This window comes from Pristiophorus japonicus, chromosome 5 (assembly GCF_044704955.1).
Source record: "Pristiophorus japonicus isolate sPriJap1 chromosome 5, sPriJap1.hap1, whole genome shotgun sequence".
NCBI classification, from domain to species: domain Eukaryota; kingdom Metazoa; phylum Chordata; class Chondrichthyes; family Pristiophoridae; genus Pristiophorus; species Pristiophorus japonicus.
Window position 1 is genome coordinate 63814224 of NC_091981.1, and position 27637 is coordinate 63841860.

Here is a 27637-nt window from a genome sequence, read left to right on the forward strand (position 1 = left end):
ATAGTGCCTGCTTTCACCAGCATAAGGGTTAATATAAATCTTAAATTAAAATTTTTTAAATAAAATTGATGCACACTTAAAATTAGTTTATACAAATTTTGGTCTGGATTAAAATGTTTAAAATTATTATTTTTTAAAAATTTTTTTTAATTGTATTTGTGTACTGAAGGGACTTTTAATTAAATTTGAAAATGAGAACATTTATTTATATTGCATTTGTCTAAATTGTTTAATTATTTGGGGATTTCATTAGGATTTATGGAGATTCTGTTCGTAAATGAAATCCTCCTTTCTCATTGGAGGACCTGGCCCACGTGATCCCAAGGACACTTGCGAACTGCCGACATCGTAGAATCATCAAAATTTACAGCATGGAAGGGAGGCCATTTCGGCCCATCATGTCTGTGCTGGCCGACAAAGAGCCTAAATCCACTTTCCAGCTCTTGGTCCGTAGCCTTGAAGATTACGGCAGTTTCAGGCAGTGAGTTCCAGACCCTCTGGGTGAAAACATTTCTCCTCAAATCCTCTCTAAATCTCCTACCAATCACTTTAAATCTATGCCCCCTGGTTGTTGACCTCTCCGCTAAGGGAAATAGGTCCTTCCTATCCACCCTATCTAGGCCCCTCATAATTTTATTCAATAAGGTCTCCCCTCAGCCTCCTCTGTTCCAAAGAAAATAACCCCAGCCTAATCAATTTTTCCTCATAGCTAAAATTCTACAGTTGAGGCAACATCCTCATAAATCTCCTCTGTACCCTCTCCAGTGCAATCACATCTTTCCTGTAATGTGGTGACCAGGACTGCACGCAGTACTCTAGCTGTGACCTAACTAGTGTTTTATACAGTTCAAACATAACCTTCCTGCTCTTGTATTCTAACACTAATAAAGGCAAGTATTCCGTATACCTTCTTAACCACCTTATCTACCTGGCCTACCTTCAGGGATCTGTGGACATGCAGTCCAAGGTCCCTTTGTTCCTCTGCAATTCTCAGTGTCCTATTGTGTATTCCCTTGCCTTGTTAGCCCTCCCCAAATGCATTATCTCACACTTCTCAGGAGTGAATTCAATTTGTCACATTTTAGCCCACCTGACCAGTTCACTGATATCTTCCTGCAGTCTACAGCTTTCTTCATTATCATCTGCCAACTTTTTAATCATACCCCCTACATTCAAGTCTAAATCATTGAGATATACTACAAAAATCAAAGGAACCAGTATTGAGCCCTGCCAAATCCCACTGGAAACAACCTTCCAGTCACAAAAACACCCATCAAATATTACCCTTTGCTTCCTGCCTCTGAGCCAATTTTGGATCCAACTTGCTACTTTGCCTTGGATCCCATGGATTATTACTTTCGTGGCCAGTCTGCCATGAGGGACCTTTAATCGAAAGCCTTACTAAAATCCATATACACTACATCAAACACACGACCTTCATCGACCCTCCTCAAAAAATGTAATCAAGTTAGTCAGACATGACGTTCCCTTAACAAATCCATGCTGACTGTCCTTGATTAATCCGTTTCTTTCTAAATGAAAATTTATCCTGACCCTCAGAATTTTTTTCCAATAATTCTCCCACCACCGAGGTTAGGATGACTGGCCTGTAATTACTCGGTCTATCCCTTGCTCCTTTTTTAAACAAAGGTACAACGTTAGCAGTCCTCCAGTCCTCTGGCACCACACATGTAGCCAGAAAGTTCATCCCTGGGATCCGAGGGCCTTTACACAGACGTACGCTTGGCGGTCCGAGACCCTAACTCTCCATAGCTGTGGAGCCAGGAGGTAAGTTCGGAAATATTTTGAGGTTTGGAGGAGTACTCCGGAAGTACGCCTCCAACCGCAAATTCAGGACCAATGTATTAGTGGAGGCAGACTGTTGCAGATGCCATGCTGGCAGAGACTCAGAAATGCTGGTGCAGTGTAGCTGATGACTATTGTATAAGCGACCGTATGCACATTAATTGGAGGTTTTACAGTCTGTTATTACCATGGTGGTTAAAGTTCAATTTATGCACACTGAATTCCAATTACTGTCGATGCACTAGACCAGATAGAAATAAAAAATATATATTACATTTAACAGACATCTGGGACTTGGGTTAGTCTCTTTTGGACTTATTTAATGCCCTTTGTTGTCACATTGTTTGGCCAAGTGGGTATTCTTTAGCTGGGACTGGATCACACTTGGTGTGCTTTGCATTTTTATGCACCTAATAGTTTTTTTTACAATCTTATAGCACTCAATATATTTTTGCTATTCTATTGACTTTCAACACAGTAATGGCCCATGTTTATGTCTATAGATTAGATGGCTGTGTACGCATAACAAAAAGTGGGAGCTAGATATGACAGATGTGCATTGTTTCTGATGCAGACAGCACGTAAACTTTGTGCTGCCTGGTAATTTACATGATTGCAGCGTTGAGGTAGAACTAAACAAGCTGTTCAGTGGATGAGCACCTCAGCAGGGGGCCCAAGTTCGTGCGAGGCTAGCACCACTTAAAGCTAGTCTGTACCTCTTAAAGGGGAGGTGCATTCTGGCAGGAGCAGGTGCTGGAAGTGGCTGGGGAAGAGAGTATGATCTGGAAGAATAGTAAATTATGGTGCAACAGGGGAGAGAGCATGCTCCAAGATTCTCAAATGGTGTAATGGAGACCTTGGTAGGGGAGGTGGACAGGAAGAGAGAGGTCATCTATCTACAGTGGACCAAGGGACCCTACAGACAAACTCTGCGAAGGCAGTGGGAGCAGGTAGCCATGGCGGTCAATGCCAGAAGTCAAGCCCTGAGGACCTGATTGCAGTGCTGTAAAAAGTTCAATGACCTCATACGTGTGGTCAAGGTCAGTGAATGCAACTTCAAATGCCATATCTCACCAACTGCACCACGAGTCTCACATACTACTCAATGTACCACACCCCCATCACTCACCTACCAACAATCTCTATCAAACCTAACATTCATAGCTTCACCTCACCTTCACATACTGAGCACTCTTGGAAGCCTCATATCTGTATGTCACAGCCTACACACACTGATAGGCACATCACTCAAACATATTGCACCACACGCACTGACACACTTTCCACTCTCTTGCAGGACAAGGTGGCACATAACCATAGGCAGAAGGGGCCACTCATAGAGGGACAGGCACACGTAAGCCCCATGGAGATGGTGCTGGACATAACTGGAGTGACCAAAATTGAGCCCATGCCAGTGACGGTGCTGAAACAATCCAAGTCGACGGTATCCTTCTCACATCACACTTCTCCCTCTTCCCACAATGTCTTCTGATTTACTAGCTGCAGATGGTGTAAGCATGCACCACTTACTTCCCCGCCCCCTCTCACCTCATCACAACCCTACCCTTGTACCTTTCTCCTTTCAGATACCCAAGAACTGCAACCTGGCCACGTAATGGTGGCACAGCAAGAACTGGAAGAAGGGAGTAATGCTGAAGACACAGCACCGTCACTCCATTTCACACCCACAGCCACTAGCTCAGATACTGACACTCAGCGTACTTTAGGGGATAGCTTAGAGGTGGGATCTGCACATGGTAAGACACCGGGCACGAGTGGCCTGCAGCCAGGGCAGGGAGCAAGGGTATCGCAGGTGCCAGCTCCCCAGAGGTTGAGGTCACACACGAGTTCTGCTCAGAGAACTCTGATGAGGACTTCCATGGGGCGGGCTACAGAAAGAAGGTTGATGGGAATGCACAATGAAATGCTTGGTACATTGGCAGGCCTGTCACAAAACCCGTGCGCAATGTCAAGGAACATGGAGGAGTCCGGCACCAAATTGGCACAGAGCTTTGTGCAGAGCTTGGAGCCCATCCTTTCCAGCATGAAAGTAATGGGCAACTCCATTAGAAAACTTGCAGACCCAAACAGGTTACAACATCTGATGGCTAATGTCTCAGCTTCCATTGTAGAACAAGCAGAAGCCATCCATCGTCTGGATGCTGCCATGCAAGCTCAGTCTCCTGCCATCGTGGCTGTACTTACTAGTGTTCAAAGGGGCTTGCAGGGTATCACAGCAGTCCAGTAATCTATCCTACAACAAATTATTCGAATTGCTGAGGTGCTGCCCAGGCTCCCTCGAGTACAAACCTGCTTTTCCTTCAGGATGACAGCATTCGCCCTCCCACTACTGCCACTTCGCCATTGCTGTTGCCTGCCAGCCCACCCAGACTGTTGCCGTCCGTGCAGAGATGATCCAGTCCGCAGCCGGGCCTTCTGGGCCCAGAGCTGCTTGAAAGTGTTCTCGGAGGCCATCTGCAATCTCCCCCACTGAAAGTAACCAGCCGTCCACCAGCCATGCTGCAGCCACTGGGGTATCATTGAGTAAGAGCACTAGGACAGGCAAAGGCATATGGAAGACAGGCACTAAGGGAATGCACAAGAGTGATTAGTTTATGTTTGTATGCAATATGGCATGATTTAATTTATAAATTTGGTTTGGAATGTTTGTCTTGTGTTGGCTTTTTATTTATGCATTGTGGCCAAGCGGCCACTGTGATGGTCAGTGACAGAGGGAAGGTAAGGTGTGGGACTGTTGGTGAATGTGGAATTGGGGTTGCGTTTATTGGTATCACAGCCGGATGAGTCGGTCACAGACTCATGCCATATGGCTGATGGCAAGGACTGTGCGCTCATGATGGCAAGGTTGTGCATCATCATAGGTAGTCCCTCGAAATTGAGGAAGACTTGCTTCCACTCCAAAAGTGAGTTCTCAGGTGACTGAACAGTCCAATACGGGAATTACAGGTGGGACAAACAGTCGTTGAAGGAAAAGGTGGGTGGGGAGTCTGGTTTGCCGCACGCACCTTCCGCTGCCTGCGCTTGTTTTCTGCATGCTCTCGGCGATGAGACTCGAGGTGATCAATGCTCTCCCGGATGCTCTTCCTCCACTTAGGGCGGTCTTTGGCCAGGGACTTCCAGGTGTCAGTGGGGATGTTATACTTTATCAAGGAGGCTTTGAGGATGTCCTTGAAACGTTTCCTCTGCCCACCTGGGGCTCGCTCGCCGTGTAGGAGTTCCGAGTAGAGCGCTTGCTTTGGGAGTCTTGTGTCGGGCATGCGGACAATGCCTAGAACACGACCTTGTCATCACCAACACTTTGTTCCGCCAGAGGGACAAGTACAAGACATTGTGGCAACACCCTCGCTCGAAGCACTGGCACCTGCTCGAATACGTCATCGTCCGAGCAAGGGATCGCAAGGACATACGCATCACCAGTGCCATGACAGGAGCCGACAACTGCTGGACGGACCACCGCCTAAACCGTTCGGTCATCAACATTAACATAGCCCCAAAGCGACAATGGCAACAGAAGCAGAAAAATCAACGCCGGGGCACTTAAAAACCCAGCTAAGAGAGCCCTATACAGCCAGCGCCTCACTGCTAACCTGGCGACCCTTGATGACCCTGAGACGCAGAATGTCCACAGAGCTTGGTCTGCCCTCCAGGCCACCATAATCAGTGCCTGCGAAGAGACGCTCGGTCACTCAACCAGGAAAAATGAGGACTGGTTTGATGACAATGATCAGGAGATCCAAGAGCTAATAAATCGCAAGTGCAGGGCATTTCTGAACTTAAAACAACCCAACTCGGGAGCAGCAAAGCAACTTTACAGACGGCTTAAGGCCGAGGTCCAATAAAAACCCGCAAAAACCCCAGCGAGGTTGTGCAGAATGCAGCAGTCCACCACAAATCTCGACTTCCATTCTGCCCAGGGCTGCAGGGCTTCTCCAGAGCGGTCCAGGTCGCGAAAATATATGAGCATGGTCATACACCAGCTGGACATTGAAGAGTGGAATTCCTTTCAGTTGCGGTACATCTCAGAGTTGAGATGCAGCGCCTCCAAAGCGTCCATGCAGTCAATGGCAGCCTACACCATGGGGAAGCCTGCAATCCACGTGCTTGCCCTGCCTGCTGCTCTCTAGTCACAGAGAAGGAAATGTATTCAGTTCTCTTGGAATACAGAGCCTCAGTGCATGGCAAACTGTGAGATGTTGCAAATATCTGCTGCTCCAGCCTGGAAGGAACCCGACGCATAAACGTTCATGGCCACGTGACCTTCACATCCACTGACAAAGCGGTCTTTCCCTGCTCTGAGGTTCCAGTTGGGGCTGCAGCAGGTGCAGATTTCAGTGAGGACGTCCTTAGTGAAGCGCAGACATCTGACACACTGTTCCTTGCTAAGGTTCAGGTAGGAGCATGGCTCTCTGAAAGGCCTGGGTTTATGATATCATCATCATAGGCGGTCCCTTGTATCGAGGATTACTTGCTTCCACGCCAAAGAGGGATGAGTTCACTGGTGTTTCAATGAAGGACCTAATATTCCAAGTCCCGAACTACATCCTGAAGGGCTGATATGGCCTCCTGCTGAAAGCCCTTCTCGCCTTCTCCCTCCTCCCTCTGTCATCATCTTTCCCTGCTCTGTGTCACCTCTGCTCATTCTCCTGGTCATGTTGTCGGCCAAGTGTAAGGCTTACTAGTACACCCATGTCTTGGAGCAAGTGATTTATGCAGATTCCTTGAGTTCGGGACAAAGTCCTTCAGCACCTGCCACACCACTCCCTGTAGAATTTGGCAACTTTAAAGAACTGTACAAAGCACCAAACAATTTTACAAACTCAGCAATAGCCAGTAGAAATCAATCAGCAACTAACCCGTAATTAGTTGATGGTCCCTTTAAATAGTGTTGGTGAGGAGTCCTTCCTGCTGCTGAATGAGTGTTCAACTGAGCGTGTTTAAGAGAGGGTGTTAGCTGGAGCGTTCAGCTCCAAAATGGGAATGCTGGCATCAAATCAACATTGCACGCTGATTGACGTCAGGATCTGCCTACTCTGCATACTTCCAGCGTATGCTCCGGTGTCCTGTGTGGCCTGAACTAGCAGTGTGTGTGCACGCTGTGGACACACTTTTGGACCCGAACAATGGCTGCTACGGAGCCAAATTTTGTGGCCAGTGTATTTAAGTTTGATGAACTCAGGTTCAGATAAAGGTGACCACTTTGTCTCCATCTTAGGTCACAGTTTTAGCAAAAAGCTTCTTTCAGATTTTTCTGTAATAAACTAATTATTCTACAACTTCAATGATGTTCAAATTACTTTGTTGCTAATTCTGATTGGCCAGTTAATTATGTTTTCCTCTTTCTGAAGGATGGTGGCTGCAGTTGTCCAGGTGATGTTGCCAAAGCCTTTGGTAAGCTTTCAAATACAATGTCCCTCACATATTTACAAGAGGAAATATTAGGAATTGCTTTGTCTGTATATATTTGTTTTTCTTACTGTAAGGGAATAGTTAACAGATAAAGGGGATCCTACTATCAATATTTTGGCATGTTGCAATTGTCAGTTAATTAGTATCAGTAATGGGAAAACAAGACAAAATGATTACATAGAATTATATAGTATTTACAGCATAGAAACAGGCTATATGGCCCAACTGGTCTGTGCCAATGTTTATCCTCCACACAAGGTTCCTCCCACCCTACTTCATCTAACCCTATCAACAAAGTCCTTCTATTCCTTTCTCCCTCATCTACGTATCTAGCTTCCCCTTAAATGCATCTCTGCTATTCGCCTCAACTACTCACTGTGGTGGCCAGTTCCACATTTTAACCACTCACATTGGCATAGCATTCTAATCTCCACTGGATAAGAAGCAGGTTAAAAAACAGGAAACGGGCTGCTTGTGAGAGGTATAATATTAGACGGGTGAGGACATGTGTTGAGTGGAGTCCCACATGGATCCGTATTGTTTCTAATTAACACAAATGACCTGGATATTGAAACCAGTTATAAGATGGTCAAATTTACTCTCAGCATAAAACAGCTAGTGTAGTAAAGACAGAGGGGCCAAAATTGCCCTCCGCCCGAAACGGGGTGGTCACACCACCGTTGGCCGTCCATTGCCACCAATATGATTGCAGTGGTAATAAGATCGAAATTGCCCTTTTTTTGTCATAAACGGAGCGGAGTCTTAATTCCTGGTGGTAATGGCTGTTTTCAGTGGTGTGTTTGCACTGAGAAAGTCCCCTTTTATCCATTTGATGCAAAACCATCATGCTTACAATGCAGCTGCTCCCTGGCCTTCTTAGAGGGCGGGTTTTGCAGCTGTGTCTTCAGTTCATCTTGACCTTTTTTTGAACAGGATGGCCGCTGCCCTGGAAGCTCAGAATGCTCTCATGCACTCTGGGCAACAGGGCACGGGAGCCTCCGATGGCTTCCAGAGTGTGGCTGCTGTCATGCAGTATCAGCTGGAGGCTGGTGCTGCCCAGCATCTGGCTCCGCTGCAGGCTGCCTCCTGGTCTGCTCGCTCATTATCTGCTGGAGGAGATTGGTGAACCTGACTCTCCTCCTTGGGGGAGGTCCTTGCTGAGGGGCTTTGTGTGCCAGCTCTCTTGTTTGCCCTCTGTGGCCATCTCCCTGGACCTCTCCATCATGCTTTGCATGCCTATGCCCGCTGCCTCTGCATCCCTTGCATTTTTTTTAAGAGGGGAAATTTTGGTATCAGAGAATGCAGGAAAGGATTTGCAAAAAGATTTGGATGAGGACACTAATGGTGAAATGGAATTTAACTTAGGTGTTACATGTTGGTTGAGAAATTGTTGACATGAGTATAACAATGACTAGAACTGAATTAGCACAGGGAGACTTAAACAGATCTGGCAATAGTAAGGCTTGTTTGTCACTGATGTTCCCCCCCAAGGCTGTGCATCAATGGGAAGGTCCCGCCCAAGCCGATCACAAGCTGCTGCCGCTGAGAGATACTGCACCCGCAGCAAATTTAAAGGGACTGCGCACGAAAAAAATTACAGGAAACATTGCTTGCCACTGTCAATGTTTTGAAAATGTGGTGAAACACTTTGAGGGAAGAATTCGGGCAGTTTACGCCTCCTCTTAGCGCTCCCAACGACTTTCGCCCGGCCACTATGAAATTCCATGGGAGATTAGCGACAGGGCTAGCCGGCAGCGTCCTGCTCCTACTGGTAGCCCACTGGGCCGCTACGCCAACGATGACAACGTCATCACCGTGCGCAGTGACCCATTTTCACCCCGGAGCAAAAATTCAGTAGCACCCAATGAAGCTGTCATGGGGCGCGTACTGGACTGTAGGGCGCTCGCGGGGTGGAAATTAAAGGGGAGGTGCAACAGTGAAAAATAAAAAAATGGCCAACTTACCACTCGCGGCTTTCCTGATTGCAGATCGCGGGGTCCATGCTGCAGTCGTGAAGCCGGCACTCCGCTTGCATGCTGGGCTGCTGCATGGCACTCCGATCCCTAGTGGTCCAGTGATGGCCCCGTCTCCCTCGTGTAGAAATGGCAGCTTGGGCCTCCTTTAATGGAAGGGAGGGCCCTGTCTTCCCTCCAGCACTACGCGTCCCACCGTGAAGATTTGCGCCCCTTTGCTCCTCGATCCCGCCCCTGAGAGGAAGTGGAGCCCGATATAGCTAGCAGGACGGAATTTCTGCACCTGGTGCAGGAACTCCCGTCGCGCGGCGGTATTGAGTTTTCGGCCGTTTATATTAGAAAGCAACAAAGAGCAGTTAAAACATTTTCCATAAAAAATTTGTCAGGGATAGGCAGCAGACATTTTCATGGTGAATTTAAAGTTGTGATTCAAACTCTGTACATTCTATGATCATGCTAAACATATTTTCACAGCACATTTCACCACGAGAAGCACAAATTTAAATGTTACTGTAAAAATAATAGCTTCCTACTGTCTAACCAAAACTGTAGAAGATACTGTAAAACTAATTATTATTAGAATCAAATAAAATGTTTTCATTGCAGAAAAACCATCCCATGAAAATGTACTGACTGCAGTAGGTTTAACCGCGTGGTGTGCAGGATTTGAAGCGCAATGAAAATGTGCATCCTCCTTACGGAAAATTTTCGCTATGACCAAAGTTATACCAAAGCTCCACAATGTAGTGGCCAGATCACACATGCAATTTTGTGTCCAATTTTGGTCACCACACTGCAATAAAGATATAAGACCTGATTTTTCAAATGCACACACTTCGGCCGGAAATGTGTGTTTTATAAATCAGCTCTATACAGTACAACAGCCACAACTTGCATTAAAAAGTCCCAAGGAGCGTATTCAGACAGAAATTGACACTGAGTCAAAAAAGGAGATATTTGGGCAGGTGACCAAATGTTTGATTAATGAGGCAGGTTTTAAGCAGCATTTAAAGGAAGAGAAAGCGGTGGAGCAAAGTAGTTTGGGGAGGCAGTTCCACAGCTTAGGGCCCAGGCAGCTAAGGGCATGGCCGCCAATGGTGGGGTGAATGAAATCGGGGATACACAAGGAATACTGTGATAATCAGCCACATCCATAAAAAAAACCCTATATATACTGACCTCTTGACAGCCACACTCGTCGTAGACCATCCATCATAGCCCAGAGAATCACATTGCTCACCGTTGTCTTCGATGCCACCCACTAGACTGAAGCGACTTGTAGAAGTTCCTATCAGGCGACAGCCAGCAGCTAAGGTCTGCTGCCAGTTGTATAACATTACTGCATTTTTTTAACTTCAAAATTGAAGTCTTTTTTAAAAAATTGCCATGATAGACATGGAACACATATTTGTCCTCTTATGAGCTGCTCTCCTACACTTCCCCACATGGTGCCAGCATGGGCTCAGTGGTAGCACTCTCGCCTCTAAGTCAGAAGGTTGTGGGTTCAAGTCCTACATCTGAGACTCGAGCACATAATCTAGGATGACACATTAGTGCAGCACTGAGGGGGTGCTTCACTGTCAGAGGTGCTATCTTTCTGATAAGATGTTAAACCGAGGGCCCATCTTCCCTTGTCGGGGGATGTAAAAGATCCCATTGCACTAATTGAAGAAGAGCAGGGAAGTTTTCCCTGGTGTCCTGGCCAATATTTATTTCTGAATCAACATCACTGAAACTGATTATCTGGTCATTATCTCATTGCTGTTTATAGGATCTTTCCTTATATTACAACAGTGATTGATTGGATTTCAAAAGTACTTCATTGGCTGAAAAGCACTTTGGGACGTTCCAAGGTCATTAAAGGTGCTATATAAATACAAGATCTCTTCGACTTGCATTACCAAATCATGATTTTGCCATTCATGCAGCATTGAGGGGGTGACTTGGGGGCTGAGACTATGCTGATAGCTCAGAAGGTCGGGAAAATGGAAGGAGAAAAAATATTGAATCACTGTAGTCTGTTGTATTACCTTGATCTTACTGTACCTTGCATTTTGTACAAACTGGAGTAAATCAGCAAGTTCAAGGGGGGAAAGGAAATTTCAGTATTTGTTCCTGAAAAGGATTAACTGCTAGAAAAAATAAAAAAGGCAATTACTAATTGCAGGCTATTTACAAGACATCTTAATTCTCCGAAAGAGTATATTTTATATTAGGATGCAGGAAGAGTTGGAGTGGATTACAAGGCAGGAACATAATCATTGGACTCCAATGATATTAAGATTTGCAATAGTGCAGAGCAAGTGTCATTTGAAACCTGAGGATGAAATACTGCCCAGAGTCTTCACTACCCAACCACTATATATAGGGATTTTTAAGCCACTGCTGTTACTATTGTTTATGAAGACAAGAATTCCCCAAACACAGTTTGCAAACAGAAAACAATACAAGATCATACAGTGTTCACTTTAGTATGAAATAACAAATTAATTCATCTACTTCTCCAGTGTTAGCAAATCAATTGAAAAAATGTGTAATAACTCGCCAGTAATTTACTTCACTAACACGTGTATATATAGGGCTCAATTTTGCCTAAGCCTGTTTTCTGGTGTATTGCCAGAATTACGCACGTTTTTCTAGGCCAGAAATGCGCCGGAATTAATTTGTCAAAGTTTCCCCGATCTATAATTCGAATTTGGCGCTGGGCAGCGTGTTCAGTCGTCTTGGGGGAATGGAGCCTGCTTTCTGCGCCGAAAAATGATGCCGCACCTTCTGCGCATGCTCGGGGGAAAAAAGTTAAGTTTTTGACGTCGTTGCAATGGACGCGCATGCTCAGTACAGCACCGAGTTGGCAGTCGGCCATTTTTAAAGAGACAGTTGTGTGTGTGAGAAGGAGTGCTGTGTGAGAGCATTGGAAAAATCGCAGCTGCAGCAGTACAAGATGCAACGCGGTGCAAGGACCAAGAATTTACTACAGGAAGAAGTGGAGGCACTAGTTACTGTGATTGAGAACAGATGGCAGGAGCTGGACACCAGCAGAGGTCACATAAAAGTTCTACCCAAAGAAATGAAGAAACGCTGGAACCAAGTTGCAGAAGATGACTGTGCAATGGTGACCACCACGAGATCTGGAGACCAGTGTAAAAAGAAGTGGCCGGACCTTGGTCAAGTAGTTGGTGTAAGTAATATTTTCATTTATTCACTGGAATTACAATTGTAAATATGACCATCTGTATGTCCCACCCAGCAGCAAGACACCCTCTCTTTAAAAAGTTAGGTTTTCATCTTTGCAGAGGAAGATGGCACATAATAAAAGGGAAAGAACTCGAACAGGAGGAGGCCCGAAAAATCTGCACCCACTGGCACCCTTGGAAGAGAGGGTCGTTGCTTTAATGGGTCCTGACTGGAGAAAATAAATCAGTACTGCACAAGCTGGGCCCACACTCGAGGGAGCGGGTAAGTCCTGCAAATTCATCGTGGCCCTTCAAATCAGCCTGCTGTCTGGCCTGCGATGTGTGAGCCTACTCATGCCACCCACCCTGCCCTCTCCTCTGCTGCTAACCATTTGTTTGTTCTGTTATATTTTGCAGAACTTATGGCCAACCCTGACGATGCAGAAGAAGATTCAGATGTGGACGAGCCTGAAGAGGAGAACATTATCCACTCCAAGCCTCCAGACCAAGAACATGGGGGTGAGGGGGAGGGGATGGAGCTGGATGAAGCTCCCACTGTTGTACTGGCTTTGGAGGAGGTGCCACTCATTGCAGTGACAGCCCCTTCCATGACGAGTGGTTTGAGTGTTGGTGGGACATTCCATGGTTTCCCACCTTCCGAGGTTGCGGGTCCCAGTGATTGGGTGCAGCGAGGCACACCCAGGGCCCCACCTTCTGAGGTTGCGGGTCCCAGTGGTGGGGTGCAGCGAGGCACAACTGTGGGGGAGGAGGGGAAGGAGAGCCCGACCGCGCTCTCCTGAGGTGCCTGATCTAACAGATGTGGTTCAGATAATGTCATCGAGTGCGGAGAGCATTGACTTTATCCGATCATCCTGGATGCCATCAGTGGGGTGAATGATGAGGTAGCCGGACTGTCGGGAGAAGTAACAGCAATGACACGAGAAATGGGAACGCTATCCGGGACTATCAGTTAGGGAATAGTGCCCATGAGGGAGGGAATGTCAGAGGTAGTGCAAACCACGTCACTGACCATGAGGGAGGGAATGTTGCAGGTCATTGAGACACTGTTATGGCGCATGAGGGACGGCATGTTGGAGTTAACTGCTGCAATAAGGGAACACGCCCAGAGCCATCGCCCATTGACAGAACCAATTGTCACTCCCACTCCAATCCCCACACCAGCCTCTGAAGAGCCCAAAGCCGGGCCCTCCAACTTGCCGCCTGGACCCTCCAACTCGCTGCCGACGCCAGTGCCCTTGCCAAACCTCCACCCCCCCACCCCAAGAGGTGAGTAGTACCCGAGATGTTAGAAAGAATAACCTCCCCCCCGCCCCCAAGAGATGCGTAGTACCCGAGATGTTAGAAAGAATAAGCTTGGTACCAAGCCCAGAAACACTGTCACCGCCTGTGGGCAGGGATGGTGGAGAGTACAAGACCAAGCGCAGTGGTCTTAGAATAAGGGGGAGGAGAGATGGGTGGGTGCAGCCTTTCTTTGCTGCTGCTGTTGTTGTTGTTGTTGTTGTTACTGTTGTAACTGTTCTCAAATTAAAAGTTTTTTTGTAAGTTATGTAAATTTACAAGTTTAAAAGTTTGTGAGTGATCTTAAAGAGTGATTTTAAAGTAAAGTTTGATATAAGAATAATTTTATTAAAGTTAAGTTAAGTACAAAAGAACTGTTTGTTAAATTTTGAATAAAATATATTTTACATTAAAACTGAATCATTTCCATTATTTGTTCTATTAACACAATACATTACGGAACAGCTCCAAACAGTAAACATGGTCCATGTGGAATAGTTGTCACTGAGCCCTCAGGCATCATGGATGAGCTGCTGGCGCAAGGCTCGAGCAATCGTTAAAGGGGCACGATGGTCCGCCCTCCTCCACCATCGTGCTCCGGCCTCAGGCACTTGCATGGCTTCCTCATCCTCCTCCTCCTGCTTGCCATCTGCATCTACCACATCATTATCATCAGCCACTCTCACCGCAGGTCTTCCACTACCAGGTACTGCTGTCTCATGATAGCTAAGTTATGCAGCATGCAGCACACAACAGTGAACTGACCGACACTCTCAGGGGATTACAGCAAGTAGCCTCCGGAATGTTCCAGGCATCAGAAATGCCGTTTCAAGATGCTAGTGGACCTCTCTATGATACTGCGCATCGCAATGTGCGACATGTTGTTTCACAGTCAGCTTCTGTCCGGGTTACGCGTAGGTGTGTCATGAGCCAGGTGGTCAGGCTGTACCCTTTGTCTCCCAGTAGCCAGCTCTGCCCTTCTGGCTGCTGCTGAAACATGGCAGATATAACGCTGTCGCGTAGGATGAGCGCATCATGGGTGCTCCCAGGGTATCTTGCATCGACTGACATGATCCGATGCATGTTGTCACACACGTGCTGTACATTAATGGAGTGGAAGCCTTTTCTGTTCCTGTGCATCTCTGAATCCTCCAAAAGTGCTCGCACGGTGATGTGGGTACAATCAATGCAGCCTGAACCTTTGGGAAGCTAGCAATCCTGGAGAAGCCCACAGCCCTGTCACGCATTGCTTGGGCGGTCATGGGGAACTTTATGAAGTCATTCCTCCGCGCATACAGTGTAGCCGTGACCTGACAAATGCAGACATGTGTTGCATGTTGAGAGATGGCGCACACATCCCCAGTTGTAGCTTGAAACGAGCCGGAGGCATAAAATGAAAGTGCAGCTGTAACCCTCACTTCAACTGACAAAGCAGTCCTCCTGATGCTTCTAGGTTGCAGGTCTGCTTTGATCAACTCACAGATCTCAGTTACAACCTCTTTGCGGAAACGCAGCCTTCTGACACAGTCTGCATCACTCAGGTGGAGGTAGGAACGCCTGTCTCGATATACCCGAGGTGGGTAAGGCCTCCTGCCCAGCACCCTATGGGCTCTGATGTTCCTGATGCAATGACGTCAAATCGATTGTCTCCTACGTAGCACCATGATACACAGGGCTCGCACAAGGTATGGCATTGTCAGTATTGCCCCCATACTTAAATTTAACCTTTGAAAGAAGCTCAAAGCGGCAGGAAAGCAGGCAGCACAGGTTCACAGTTCTATCTCCCCAAGGTCTGTATGGATGGACCACATCCAAGGTCTTGTGATTTCTCCTCTCTTTCCCCCCCCCCCCCCCCCCTTAACTAATTTCAGTCTTGTGACTTCTTCCTTCTCTCTCTTCCCCTGCCCCCCCGCTCATTGCAGTCTTCGGAAGCCTTCCGATCGGCACCTCGCTCCCCGGGCTCGATGCCTTCCGATTGGCACCTCGCTCGCTCACTCGCTCTCTTTCTCTCCTCCACCTACCCCTCCACCACGGCTTGTTTTCTAGCCGAGCCCCGAGCCCGTGTTTGGGCGTGGGGCCGATTCTGACGGCCAAAGCTCCGACCCTCCAGCCCTGCTTCAAGATGTTCGGTGGTGGCGTGTGAGTGAGTAAAAAAGAGAAAACTTCTGAAATCCAACAAACTTCCATTTACTACGTTGACAGGTTAAAAAAAAGTTGAGCTTTATTATTGATGTTGACAGTCTTGACTCCCTCTAAAATCTTCGATTTAAAAACAATGGCGTCTTTCAGCGCCGATTTCTCAATGTGCGCTGGTTTTCTTAAGTGCGCAGAAGGTTTTTCGGGAGTGGCTAGATACGCCGACCTCAGAGGAAAAAATGTTTGCAAATCTGCAAAAATTTATAAAAAACGGCGCAAACATGAGGGAACGACCCCTATGACGTCAAAAAAAACTGGCCTAGAAAAACCGTAACTAAGTCAGTTTCGCCGGCGCAGATCGTAGGGAGCAACTTGGGAAAAAAATACGTAAAAAAAAACGGCGCAAATGAACGGGGAAAATTGAGCCCATAGATTGGGTTTATGTTTTTTGTTGGCCTTTCCAAAAAATGGCTTTTGGTCCAAATTCTGGCAGTGAATTCTTCAGCAGTCCTTCCTCCTAACATCATCCATGTTTCCACAGAATCCTAAAATATAAATATACTTCACAATAAGAAAAAGACATGGAAATAGGAAGAAAATGTGGACCAACCTGAAATAATGAAGGTTCAGTCACACCACACCATATTCTGGCAGTGCCCAGTAAATAGCTAAACTTTAAAGGCCATCTTTGAAGCGTCAGATTTTTTTCTTAAGCTCTCAAAATTGTTTGACATGCTAGCATGACAGGCAAAGTCCACTGTGCCTCCAAAACTAGTGTTCTGACTTGTGCTCTACTTGTGAGATCATCATCATCATCGGCGGTCCCTCGAACGAGGATGACTTGCTTCCACGAGCGTTCACAGATGTTTCAATGAAGGACCCAATGTTCCAGTCCTGAACTCCAGTTGAGAGGATGGAAGGTGCCTGTGCGTGAATTTTTTTTAAAGTATGGTGACCGTTGCATCTCAGCCAACACATGGGCTTGATAGAGCTAGGCCTTTATCCAGTGGCAAGGATTAACCAGGACAACTGGAGACCTGCTCTGCTGCAGGTTGAATACCATAGGACCTTGAATACCATAGGACCATACCATAGACATTTAAAGCCAAAAAAGAAGCTATGTCTGTGTTAGCTCTTTGCTAGAGTAATCCAAAACTAACTCCATTTTCTCCTTTAGCTCTGTATCTTCTTCTGTTCTAACAACTCTCTGCATTAAAACGTTTCTGTTAACCTTCATCTTCATTCTGAATGACAATTTGAAATTGATGATCCCTAGCTGCTGACTCCCTAACCAGAGGATGCAGTCTATCCCTATTCACCTTAATAAAACCCTTCATAATATTTATAGCCTCCTAAATCTGCTTTGCTTTCTTTGATCCAGTGGAAGTTGTCCCAGTATGTCAAGTCTCTCCTCATAACTATAATTTCCCATCCCTGGCATCATCCTATGGAATCTATGCTGTACTGTGGCTATAATGCCCTTTTTATTTAGTGGGGCACCTACAACTACACACTGTACTCTTAACAATTTTATCATAATTTATTTACTCTGGGGGCGGGGGAATTTTAACTCCGAAAAATCGGGTTGGGGTCGGGTGTGAAGTTAAAGTTGTAAAAAGCTGAATCCTGACCAGAAACTGCCTCCAACCCGCCCACTTCTGGTTTCAACAGAGGCAGAACGGGGGTCAAGCAACCAGCCCACACCCAGGAGGCGGATCGTCCATTTAAAAATTATAATGAGGGTGGCGTGTCTCAGATTGAACCAGCATTTCAAATTTTACTGTGGCTAGTCGGGTTTCGTAGGCGTCGAGAAACTCAACAGCTAATGGAAGGCGACCATTCCATTGGAATGGAAGGAAATCATTCAGTGTCCCTACCAAACCCACCCCAGGTGATCGGAGATGCCGGATTTCCCCCAACCCCACGGGACCAGCGATTTCCTTCCTCACACCGATGGTTTTCAGGCCTTTCTCCCTGCCCGCACCCTGCGATCCTTCTCCGGCTCCCTATGTTCTCTACTTCTCACCCCACCCCCCCCCCCCCCATCCCATCTCCAGCCCCTGATATTTTCTTCCTCTGCCCCCGATCCCCCTCCGGCCCCATATATTTTCTCCTGGTGCTGAAGGTCTACTCACCCACAGGCAGACAGCCACTCCATCAGGCTGGCCGCGGCTGGGAAACAGGTTTCAAATGTAAATTTGGCAGGGCCTGCAGGAAGTTGTTCTCCCGGGTTTCCCGACTGCTCCCAACCTGCCTCCAAATTAAAATTCTAGCTTGAATCCTATGGCCCTCTTTGTAAAACTCAACATGCAGTTGACCATTTTCATTATACAATTGCACTTTCAGAGAATTATGTATTTGAACCCTTTGGTCTCTTTGTTTATCCACACTCAGCAGTGTCTTTCTGTTAAGTGTATACTCCCATTTCTTGTTTTTCCTGCCAAAATATATTATTGCACACTTTTCCACATTAAATTGTATCTGCTTATTGTCAGCCTGTCAATGTCTTCCCAAAGTCTTTTATTGTCCTTGCTAATTGCTAAACGTCCTACATTTGTGTCATTGGCAGATTTTGATACTCTGCTCCTAATGCCAAATAAATATAAAATCATAAGTGGAACCAGTACTGACCCTAGGAGAACCGTACTTTCAATCCTTCTCCAATTTGAGCAATGCACATTAACCATTTTGCTCCTACATTTCTTTTGACACATTAATTTTTATAATAAGCCTCTTATGAGACACCTTATTGAACACCTGAAAATCAATATATACTACATCTACAGTATTCTATTTATTTATATAATCAGTTGCTTCAAAATTTTTCAAAGACAACTTTTAAAAAATCATTCTCAGGATGAGAGCGTCTTATAGGACGGACTAGGTAAGGATGGCAGGTTTCCTTTCCTAAGAATATTGCCCATGACAAGTTGGTGACTTTATGTGCAATCGAACATCTCATTGATGAACTGTTCAATAGAACATCTCAATGCTAAACTGAATATACCAGTGCTACCAAGAAAAAGACAGCCTGGATCAGCAGGACACTTAGTACTTAGTTTTCATCGACTGGTACGGCTGCTTCTGATCACAGTAAGCCCTGGATTTGGATATTGACAATGTTGATGTTCCCTGTCCTCGCCATAAAAATAAAGTAAGTAGAGCTCTATTAAAACTGGCAGGGATGAGCATGGAAAACTGGGATCTAGTAACATCTGACAACTGACAGAAAAAAAACAGAGACACAAAGAAAGGAAAAAACTAGTATATTTGAGCTTTCAAAAAAAACATTTGATATAATACCTCATATAAATCTGGAAAGATTAAGGGCCATGGTATTAAAGGTACAGTGGTGTTGAAGATGCAGGAATGGCTGAAGAATAGCTGGCTAGGTGCAGCTGGCAGTCTATTCCAGTGTTGGGACCTCTCTTGTTCCCCATATGCATAAATGATTTGGATAAGGACATGATCTATAAAAATATACTGAAGAAAGCAAATTAGGGAGCTCGGCAAACTATGAGGAAGAGTACAAGAGATTGCAGGAAGACAGGTTAGGGGAGTGGGCAGATGTGTGGCAAAAACAGCTCAACATAATAAATGCAGTAGTGCATTTTCGGAAAAAATTTTAGAATAAAAATATACCATGAATTGGGAAATTTTCAATGGAGGATCAGCTCTTTAAAAATAGTATTGCAGGTAGAAAAGGCCATAAAAAGGTAAATGGGTTTTATATAAAGGGGAACTTAATACAAAAGCAAAGAGGTGATTTCCGTTTTCTTCAAAATATTAATTAGACCACAGTTGGAGTATTGTATGCAGTTTTGGGTCCTTCAATACAGAATGGATATTGTGGATACATAAAAGGTGCAGTGCTGATTCAATAGGATGGTATCCGGGATAAAATAATATAGTTATAATGAGATGAGAAACATTAAGGCTGTATTTGCTTTGGCAGCAAAGGCTACCGAGTGATCTAATAGCAGTATTGTTAGGGTTTATTTCCACCAGTTAGTGAACAGGTAATATAAGGCAGAAAGGAAATGCAGTCTATTACTGCAACTGTTAATTGAAGCCAAGCAAGAGGGAATTAAAAGAAGCAGATTAAAGAGCATGCGGAAATCAAAGCAGGGTTTAGAGTAGATAGTCCCTAATTGAAGCTAGCATTGGCACTGGCATGATGGGCCAAATGGCCGCCTTCGATGCTGAAATTTCTATGATTTTGTAAAAACAGAGACATCATAGAATATTGCATTTCAAAAATCATGTGGTAAGAAAATTGATGCCCAAGTCTGAATATGTAATGGTACAGAGAATTGTAAAGTATCAAACTTATAAACATTTCATATATAAGCAAAGAAATGTGAATGTACCTGGTTTCTGGTGCCACTGGAGGGTGCTGCTTTACAAAAACTTTCAGGGTTGAGTAGGTTTGCACAGTACAGAGCAGTCTCTAACATCATCATCCACTATTATAGTGGACCTTGTGAATGAAACAAACCATTCTGATTACAGTATAAATCAGAGCATGTTACAAAAGGCTCCAAAGAAAGTATAAAGGGTTAAATGTTTTTTTAAAAAGTATTGTTAAAGAGCATGATGCCACAGCGCTTTAATGCACTTACTTTTTGTAGCACAGAATGACAACAGATTCCCTACATACTCTCAGGTATCAGCCAGGGTGTTGGAGGAGGGTGGGGAAACACCAGTGAGTGGGAAGAAAGTCAGTGGGGATGTCAACATGTCTAGAATTTTGTCCAGAGACTTAGAAAATGAATAATAACGTAACTTTTAAAAGCATGTTTATTAGGTTAGCAGATAGCTTTGCTAGGGGGATTCAATTTATAGCAAGGGCTCCCACTGTGGGCTCTAGGTCACACGCACATTTAACTTTATTTTCTTATTAATAACATAAGAGGGTGAACAGAGACTGTGTGTGAAATCTGGAGAGGAGTGTAATTTTAATTATTTGCTCTTAGGATGTGGGCAGCATTTCACAAGGCCGCATTTATAGCCCATCACTAATTGCCCCGGGATGTGCAGCCCTTGTGCCGATGGTGTTCCCACAGTCGTGTTAGATAGGGAATTTCAGGATGTGGACTGGTATTAAAAGCTATTGTGCAACTGAGCCACTCTCTTACTCTGATTCCAGGGGCTGGAGCTGATTTTGTGATGCTGGGAGGGATGTTTGCAGGTCACGATCAGTGCGCTGGAGAAATCATCGAGAAGAACGGTAAAAAGATGAAACTCTTCTACGGAATGAGCTCTGATACAGCCATGAAGAAGCACGTTGGAGGCGTGGCAGAATACAGGTAACGGGACTAAGAATGTCATTATTACAGTGTTACTAAACAGCTGATGTTCCTTCTTAAATGTGTATGATCACCTCAAGGTGTTTTATTTATGCAGTACCAGTTCCAGTAACTCAGTACAGAATGACTGTGGATGGAACTAGGTTCTGAAAAAATGGGAGAAGCCACTCGCACTGATACAAATACAAACTATATACATCTCAGCCAGGACTGTATGAATCATTGCCTCCTTGGCTAGGTCCAGCTGATGGATACCTGTACTTTTAAAATAATGACCCTCTTTTCCTTCAAAAGTTAGATGTTTTAAAAAAAAAACTTAACTGCCAAACTTGGAGACTGGACCAGCATTTAACTCCCAGCTCATTAACAAGATGTACACTTGTGCATGTGTATATTTAACACTAAATGTATAGAATAAACTGGATACCTGTATAAATAATATCATCATCATCATAGGCAGTCCCTCGAAGCGAGGATGACTTGCTTCCACACCAAAAAGGGATGAGTTCACAGGTGTTTCAATGAAGGACCTGATATTCCAGATCCCGAACTACATCTTGAAGGGTAGAAGATGGCTGTGCGTGGATTTTTTTAACGTGTGGTGGCCACTGCACACCAGCCACCACACGGGCTTGACATAGCTAGGTCTTGGTCCAGTGGCAAGGATTACCCAAGACGACTAGAGACCAGCTCTGCTGCACGGACCTAGTGTGCACACATATAGCAGTGTGGGCTGGCCCGTTCAGCTTCTGGGCCCTCGCCTCTTCTGAGCCCCAAACTCATGCCTCTCCTGGGCCCCGGTCATTTCCATCTACAAACTCTTGCCGCTCCTTCGCCCCTCCGACTGTGCCTACCCGCACTGCAATCAGCGACCTTGCTTTGCAGCCGTTGCCCTCCTGCAGCAGCACGTGCTGCTCTCTGCCGTGGTATACCGCCGCACGCTGCTCCCTCCATTGGCCCTGGCCTACTGATGGTCTTGCAGGCCGGGACCACGCCGATTTCCGGGCCAGGCCACCGCACGCTGCTCCCTCCAATGGCCCCGGCCTGTTGCTGATCTTGCAGGCCGGGATCGCGCTGATTTCCGGGCCGGGCTACCACATGCTGCTCCCTCCAATATTAAATAATATATCATTCTTGCAAACACAGATTTTCTGAGGTCCATCCCACGACTAAGTTATATAATGACGACACTCGTATTGGACTGTTCAGTCACCTAAGAACTCATTTTTAGAGTGGAAGCATGTCTTGCTCGATTCCAAGGGACTGCCTATGATGATAATGACAACACTGACACAAGACTTGAGAGTAATGGCACATTCCTTGATCATTTTGTTCACCACACAATCCTCAGAGGTGCAGAAAATCTCCTATTCCTAAGCTGCTTTTAAATTGTTCTAAGGTTTGATTAGTGTCACCAGCACCTGATGCACATGTCCCACGCTGGCACCAGGTTCCTCAAAGCTAGTGGTTGGTATGACCTGGTTAATTAGAAAGGATTTCCCAGCCACTAATCTTAGCAAATCTGGTAAGTTTACTTTGGTTGATTCTAATTGCACAGCACCAGCACAGCAATAGAGCAATAAAAAAGGTGGCTCCAGGCAGATTCTGTTAAAATGGAATACAGTCTCCCCAGGCTGTTGGAACCTCATTCTCGGCTAACTCAACCTTATTCTTATCAGGCTTCACTTTTTTGTAATGAGACACATTCTTGTGACCTTTGGCCATCTCATTCTGAAGTGACAGCTCTTTGTACATGAGATTAGATGTGCTCGAAGGGAGAGCAAGTTGGAAAAACAAAACTTGTATTTATATAGCGCCTTTAACATAGTGAAACGTCCCAAGGCGCTTCACAGGAGTATTATCAGACAAAAAAAATTGACATCGAGCCACATAAAGGGAAATTAGGGCAGGAGCTTGGTCAAATAAGTAGGTTTTAAGGAGGAAAGAGAGGTAGAGAGGGGGAGAGATTTAGACAAGGAATTCAGGAGCTTAGGGCTTAGGCAACAGAAGGCACGGCCACCAATGGTTCAGCGATTATAATCAGGGATGCTCAAGAGGGCAGAATTAGAGGAGTGCAGATATCTCTGGGAGTTGTGGGGCTGGAGGAGATTACAGAGATAGGGAGAGGCGAGGCCATGGAGGGATTTGAAAACAAGGATGAGAATTAGGAAATCGAGGCGTTCCTTAACCAGGAGCCAATGTAGGTCAGCGAGCACAGAGGCGATGGGTGAGCGGGACTTGGTGCAAGTTAGGACACGTGCTGCCGAGTTTTGGATCACCTCTAGTTTATGTAAGGTAGAATGTGGGAGGCCAGCCAGGAGTGCATTGGAATAGTCAAGTCTACAGGTAACAATAGCATGGATGGGGGCTTCAGCAGCGGATGAGTTTAGGGAGGGCGGAGACGGGTGATGTTACGGAGGTGGAAATAGGAGGTCTTAGTTATGCTGTGGATATATGGTCGAAAGCTCATTTCAGGGTCAAATATGACACCAAGGTTGCGAACAGCGTGGTTCAACCTCAGATATAATTTGGGGAGAGGGATGAGTCAGTGGCTAGGAATGGAGTTTGTGGAGGGGACCAAAAGCAATGGCTTCGGTCTTCCCAATATTCAATTAGAGAAAATTTCTGCTCATCCAGAACTGGATGTCGTACAGTCTTACAATTTAGAGACCATGGAGGGGTCGGGAGAAGTGGTAGCGAGATAGAGCTGGGTGTCATCAGCGTACATGTGGAAACTGGCACTGTGTTTTCGGATGATGTCGCCAAGGGGCAGCATGTACATGAGAAATAGGAGGGGGCCAAGGAAAGACCCTTGGGGGACACCAGAGGTAACGATGCGGAGGCAGGAAGAGAAGCTGTTGCAGGTGATTCTCTGGCTATGATTAGATAGATAAGAATGCCACAATACTGTAGCCCCGATTCTCTGATCGACACTCAAGGTGAGTGCAGCTTCCTACTGGAAGCATAAAATGGCATAATCACTCCTTTTGTTTCTGGTGTAGAAGGCGGGGACAGTTTAAGAACATACGAAATAGGAGCAGGAGTAGGCCATATGGCCCATCGAGCTTGTTCCGCCATTCAATAAGATCATGGCTGATCTGATCTTGGCCTCAACTACACTTTCCTGCCCGTTCCCCATAACCGTTGATTCCCCTATAGTTCAAGAATCTGTATCTCAGCCTTGAATATATTTCATGACTCAGCCTCCACATCTCTCTGGGGTAGAGAATTCGAAAGATTCACGATCCTCTGAGAGAAGAAATTCCTCCTCATCTCCATCTTAAATGGGTGACCCCTTATTCTGAAACTATGCCTCCTAGTTCTAGATTCCCCATGAGGGGAAACATCCTCTCATCATCTACCCTGTTAAGCCCCCTCAGAATCGTGTATGTTTCAATAAGATCACCTCTCAGTCTTCTAAACTCCAATGAGTACAGGCCCAACCTGAGCAACCTCTCCTCATAAGCCAACCTAAGGCTGTACGCAGTACTCCAGGTGTGGTCTCATCAACGCCCTGTACAGTTGTAGCAAGACTTCCCTACTTTTATACTTCATCCCTCTTGCAATAAAGGCCAATATTCCATTTGCCTTCCTAATTACTTGCTGTTCCTGTGTGCTAACTTTTTATGTTTCATATATGAGGACACATAGATCCCTCTGTACCACAGCATTCTGTAGTCTCTCTCCATTTAAATTGTCTTGTTCATATCTTTTCATCATCCTTACTCTCAGATTTTAGATCAAGCCTTCACATACCAGTATATTCTTTAATCTTAATATTTGACTCATTGCCTTTGTTCTGTATCAGACCATTCTGTCTAGTTTTACTGAAATGTAGTAAGTGGATGCTTATTTTCTGACTTGCGTATGGCTGTGGTGGATGTTTCGCCAGTGCTTTTGTATGGACTATAAGCAGATCTTAATCAGGTTGCACAATTCTGGTTTCCACACATTCCTTCCTATGTAGCAACAGACTTTTCAAGTGTCCTAATGAACCTTTCTGCTTTTCCCCTGACTTCTGGTGAAACTCAAGATACTGTGAAAATTGCCTGAATTTAGCACCGTCAGATGGTGGGTCATGATAACCATGACTACTTCCAGAGCTGCAGGTACCAGAGAGCACATCCAGTTACTGTATTGTGCCACGAGCGGATGTTGATTTCAGAATTTCAGCATCTGGAAGCCTCGAATACTCATCTTTGATTGCGAGCAGGTCCTTGACAGACGGAAAAGGTCTGCAGAATCAAAACGTAGTTTCTGTATTCTAAGAGTTCCGATGTCACAGGTGGTTCTCACTTCATAGAATCATAGAATGATACAGAACAGCAAGCAATTAGGAAGGCAAATGGCAAATTGGCCTTTATTGCAAGGGGGTTGGAGTACAAGCGTAAGAAAGTCTTTCTACAGTTGTACAGGGCGTTGGTGAGACCACACCTGGAGTACTGTGCACAGTTTTGGTCTCCTTATCTGAGAAAGGATATACTTGCCTTAGAGGCGGTGCAACAAAGGTTCCCTAGATCGATACCTGGGATGAGAGGGTTGTCTTATGAGGAGAGATTGAGCCTATACTCTCTGGAGTTTAGAAGAATGAGAGGTGATCGCATTGAAACATAAGATTCTGAGAGGGATTGACAGGATTGATGCGGAGAGGTTGTTTCCCCTGGCTGGAGAGTCTAGGACTAGTGGGCATAGTCTCAGGATAAGGGGTCGGCCATTTTAGACCATGAATACTTGGAATTCTCTTCCCGAAAGGGAAGTGAATGCTGAATTGTTTATATTCAAGGCTGAGCTAGATAGATTTTTGGACTCTCGGGGAGTGAAGGAATATGGAGATCGGAAGGGAAATGGAATTGAGGTTGAAGATCAGCAATGATCTTATTGAATGGCGGAGCATGCTCAAGGGGCCATTTGGCCTACTCCTGCTCCTAATTCTTATGTTTACAGAAGGAGGGCCTTTGGTCCATTGTGCCTCTGTTGGCTCTTTGGGAGAGCTATTCAATTAATTTCACTCCCCTGCTTTTCCCCCAAAGCCCTGAAAATATTTTTCCTTCAACTATTTATCCATTCCCTTTTGAATGTTACTATTGCTTCCACCCCCTTTCAGGCAATGATTCCAGATCACAAGAACTTTCTGCATGAACAAATGTTTCCTCATGTCCCCTCTGATTCCTTTGCCAATCACATTAAATCTGTGTCCTCAAGTTATCAACCCATTTGCCACTTTATCAAAACTATTAGTGATTTTGAACACCTCTATCAGATCTCCTCTTAAGCTTTTCTGCTCTAAGGAGATCAGCTCCAGCTTCTCCAGTCTCTCAACCTAACTGAAGTCCCTCAAACCTGGGAACCATTTTAATAAATCTCTTCTGCACCCTCTCCAAGGCCTTGACATCCTTTCTAAAGTGTGGTTCCCAGAATTGAACACGATAGTCCAGCTGAGGCCTAACTAGTGTTTTATAAAGGTTTAGCATAACTTCCTTGCTTTTGTACTCTATTCCTCTTTAAATAAAGCCAAGATTCCCATATGCTTTTTAACAGCCTTCTCAATTTCCATATGCCTTTGTAACAGTTTTTAAAGATCTCTTCCTGTACCCCCTTTAAAATTGTAACATTTAATTCATTTTGCGCCTCCTCATTCTTTCTACCAAATTGAATCACTTCACGCTTCTCTGCATTAAATTTAATCTGCCATGTGTCTGCCCATTTGACCAGTCTGTGTCCTCCTGAAGTCTGCTACCATCCTCCTCATTCATTATGACATTTCCCAGTTTTATATCATCTGCAAACTTTGACATTATGCCTTGTATACCCAAGTCCAGGTCATTAATATATATTCCTAATATCGACCCCTGGGGAACACCACTCTATACTTCCCTCCAGTTTGAAAAACAACCGTTCACCATTACTGTCTGCTTAATGTCCCTTAGTCAATTTTGTATCCATGCTCCCACTGACCCTTTAATACCATTAATTAATTTTACTAACAAGTCTATTATGTGTTCAGTTCCATTCGTAATTCCTCAGATAATGAAGCAGTCCGTGCCTGCATGCAGGTAGATCTGGACAACATTAGGTGCGGGCTGATAAGTGGCGAGTAACATTTGTGCCACACAAGTGCCAGACAATGATCATCTCCAGCAAGAGATTCTGACAACAACAATAACTTGTATTTATATAGCACCTTTAATTTGTAAAATGTCCCAAGGCACTTCTCAGGAGCTTTATCAAAAACATTTGACTCTTAAGAGATATTAGGTCAGATGACCAGAAGCTTAGTTAAAGAGGTAGGTTTTAAAGAGTGTCTTAAAGGAGGAAAGAGAGGTAGAGAGGTTTAGGGACGGAGTTCCAGAGCTTAAGGCCTTGGCAACTGAAGGTTTGGCCGCTAATGGTGGAGAGATTAAAATCGGGGATAGAAATTTAGAAAATAGGTGCAGGAGTAGGCCATTCGGCCCTTGGAGCCTGCACCACCATTCGATAAGATCATGGCTGATCATTCCCTCAGTACCCCTTTCCT

At 45.3% G+C, this 27637-nt stretch overlaps 1 protein-coding gene across 1 annotated transcript in view; it reads left to right on the forward strand.

Moving 5' to 3' along the window:
* The window catches only part of LOC139264366 (GMP reductase 1), a 139440-nt gene that overhangs the window by 63446 nt on the left and 48357 nt on the right, over positions 1 to 27637 (forward strand). Inside the window, exons 7-8 of the mRNA XM_070880681.1 lie at positions 7173 to 7215; positions 20964 to 21123. Of these exons, the coding sequence (XP_070736782.1) occupies positions 7173 to 7215; positions 20964 to 21123 (203 nt within the window). The remainder of the gene's footprint in view (positions 1 to 7172; positions 7216 to 20963; positions 21124 to 27637) is intronic.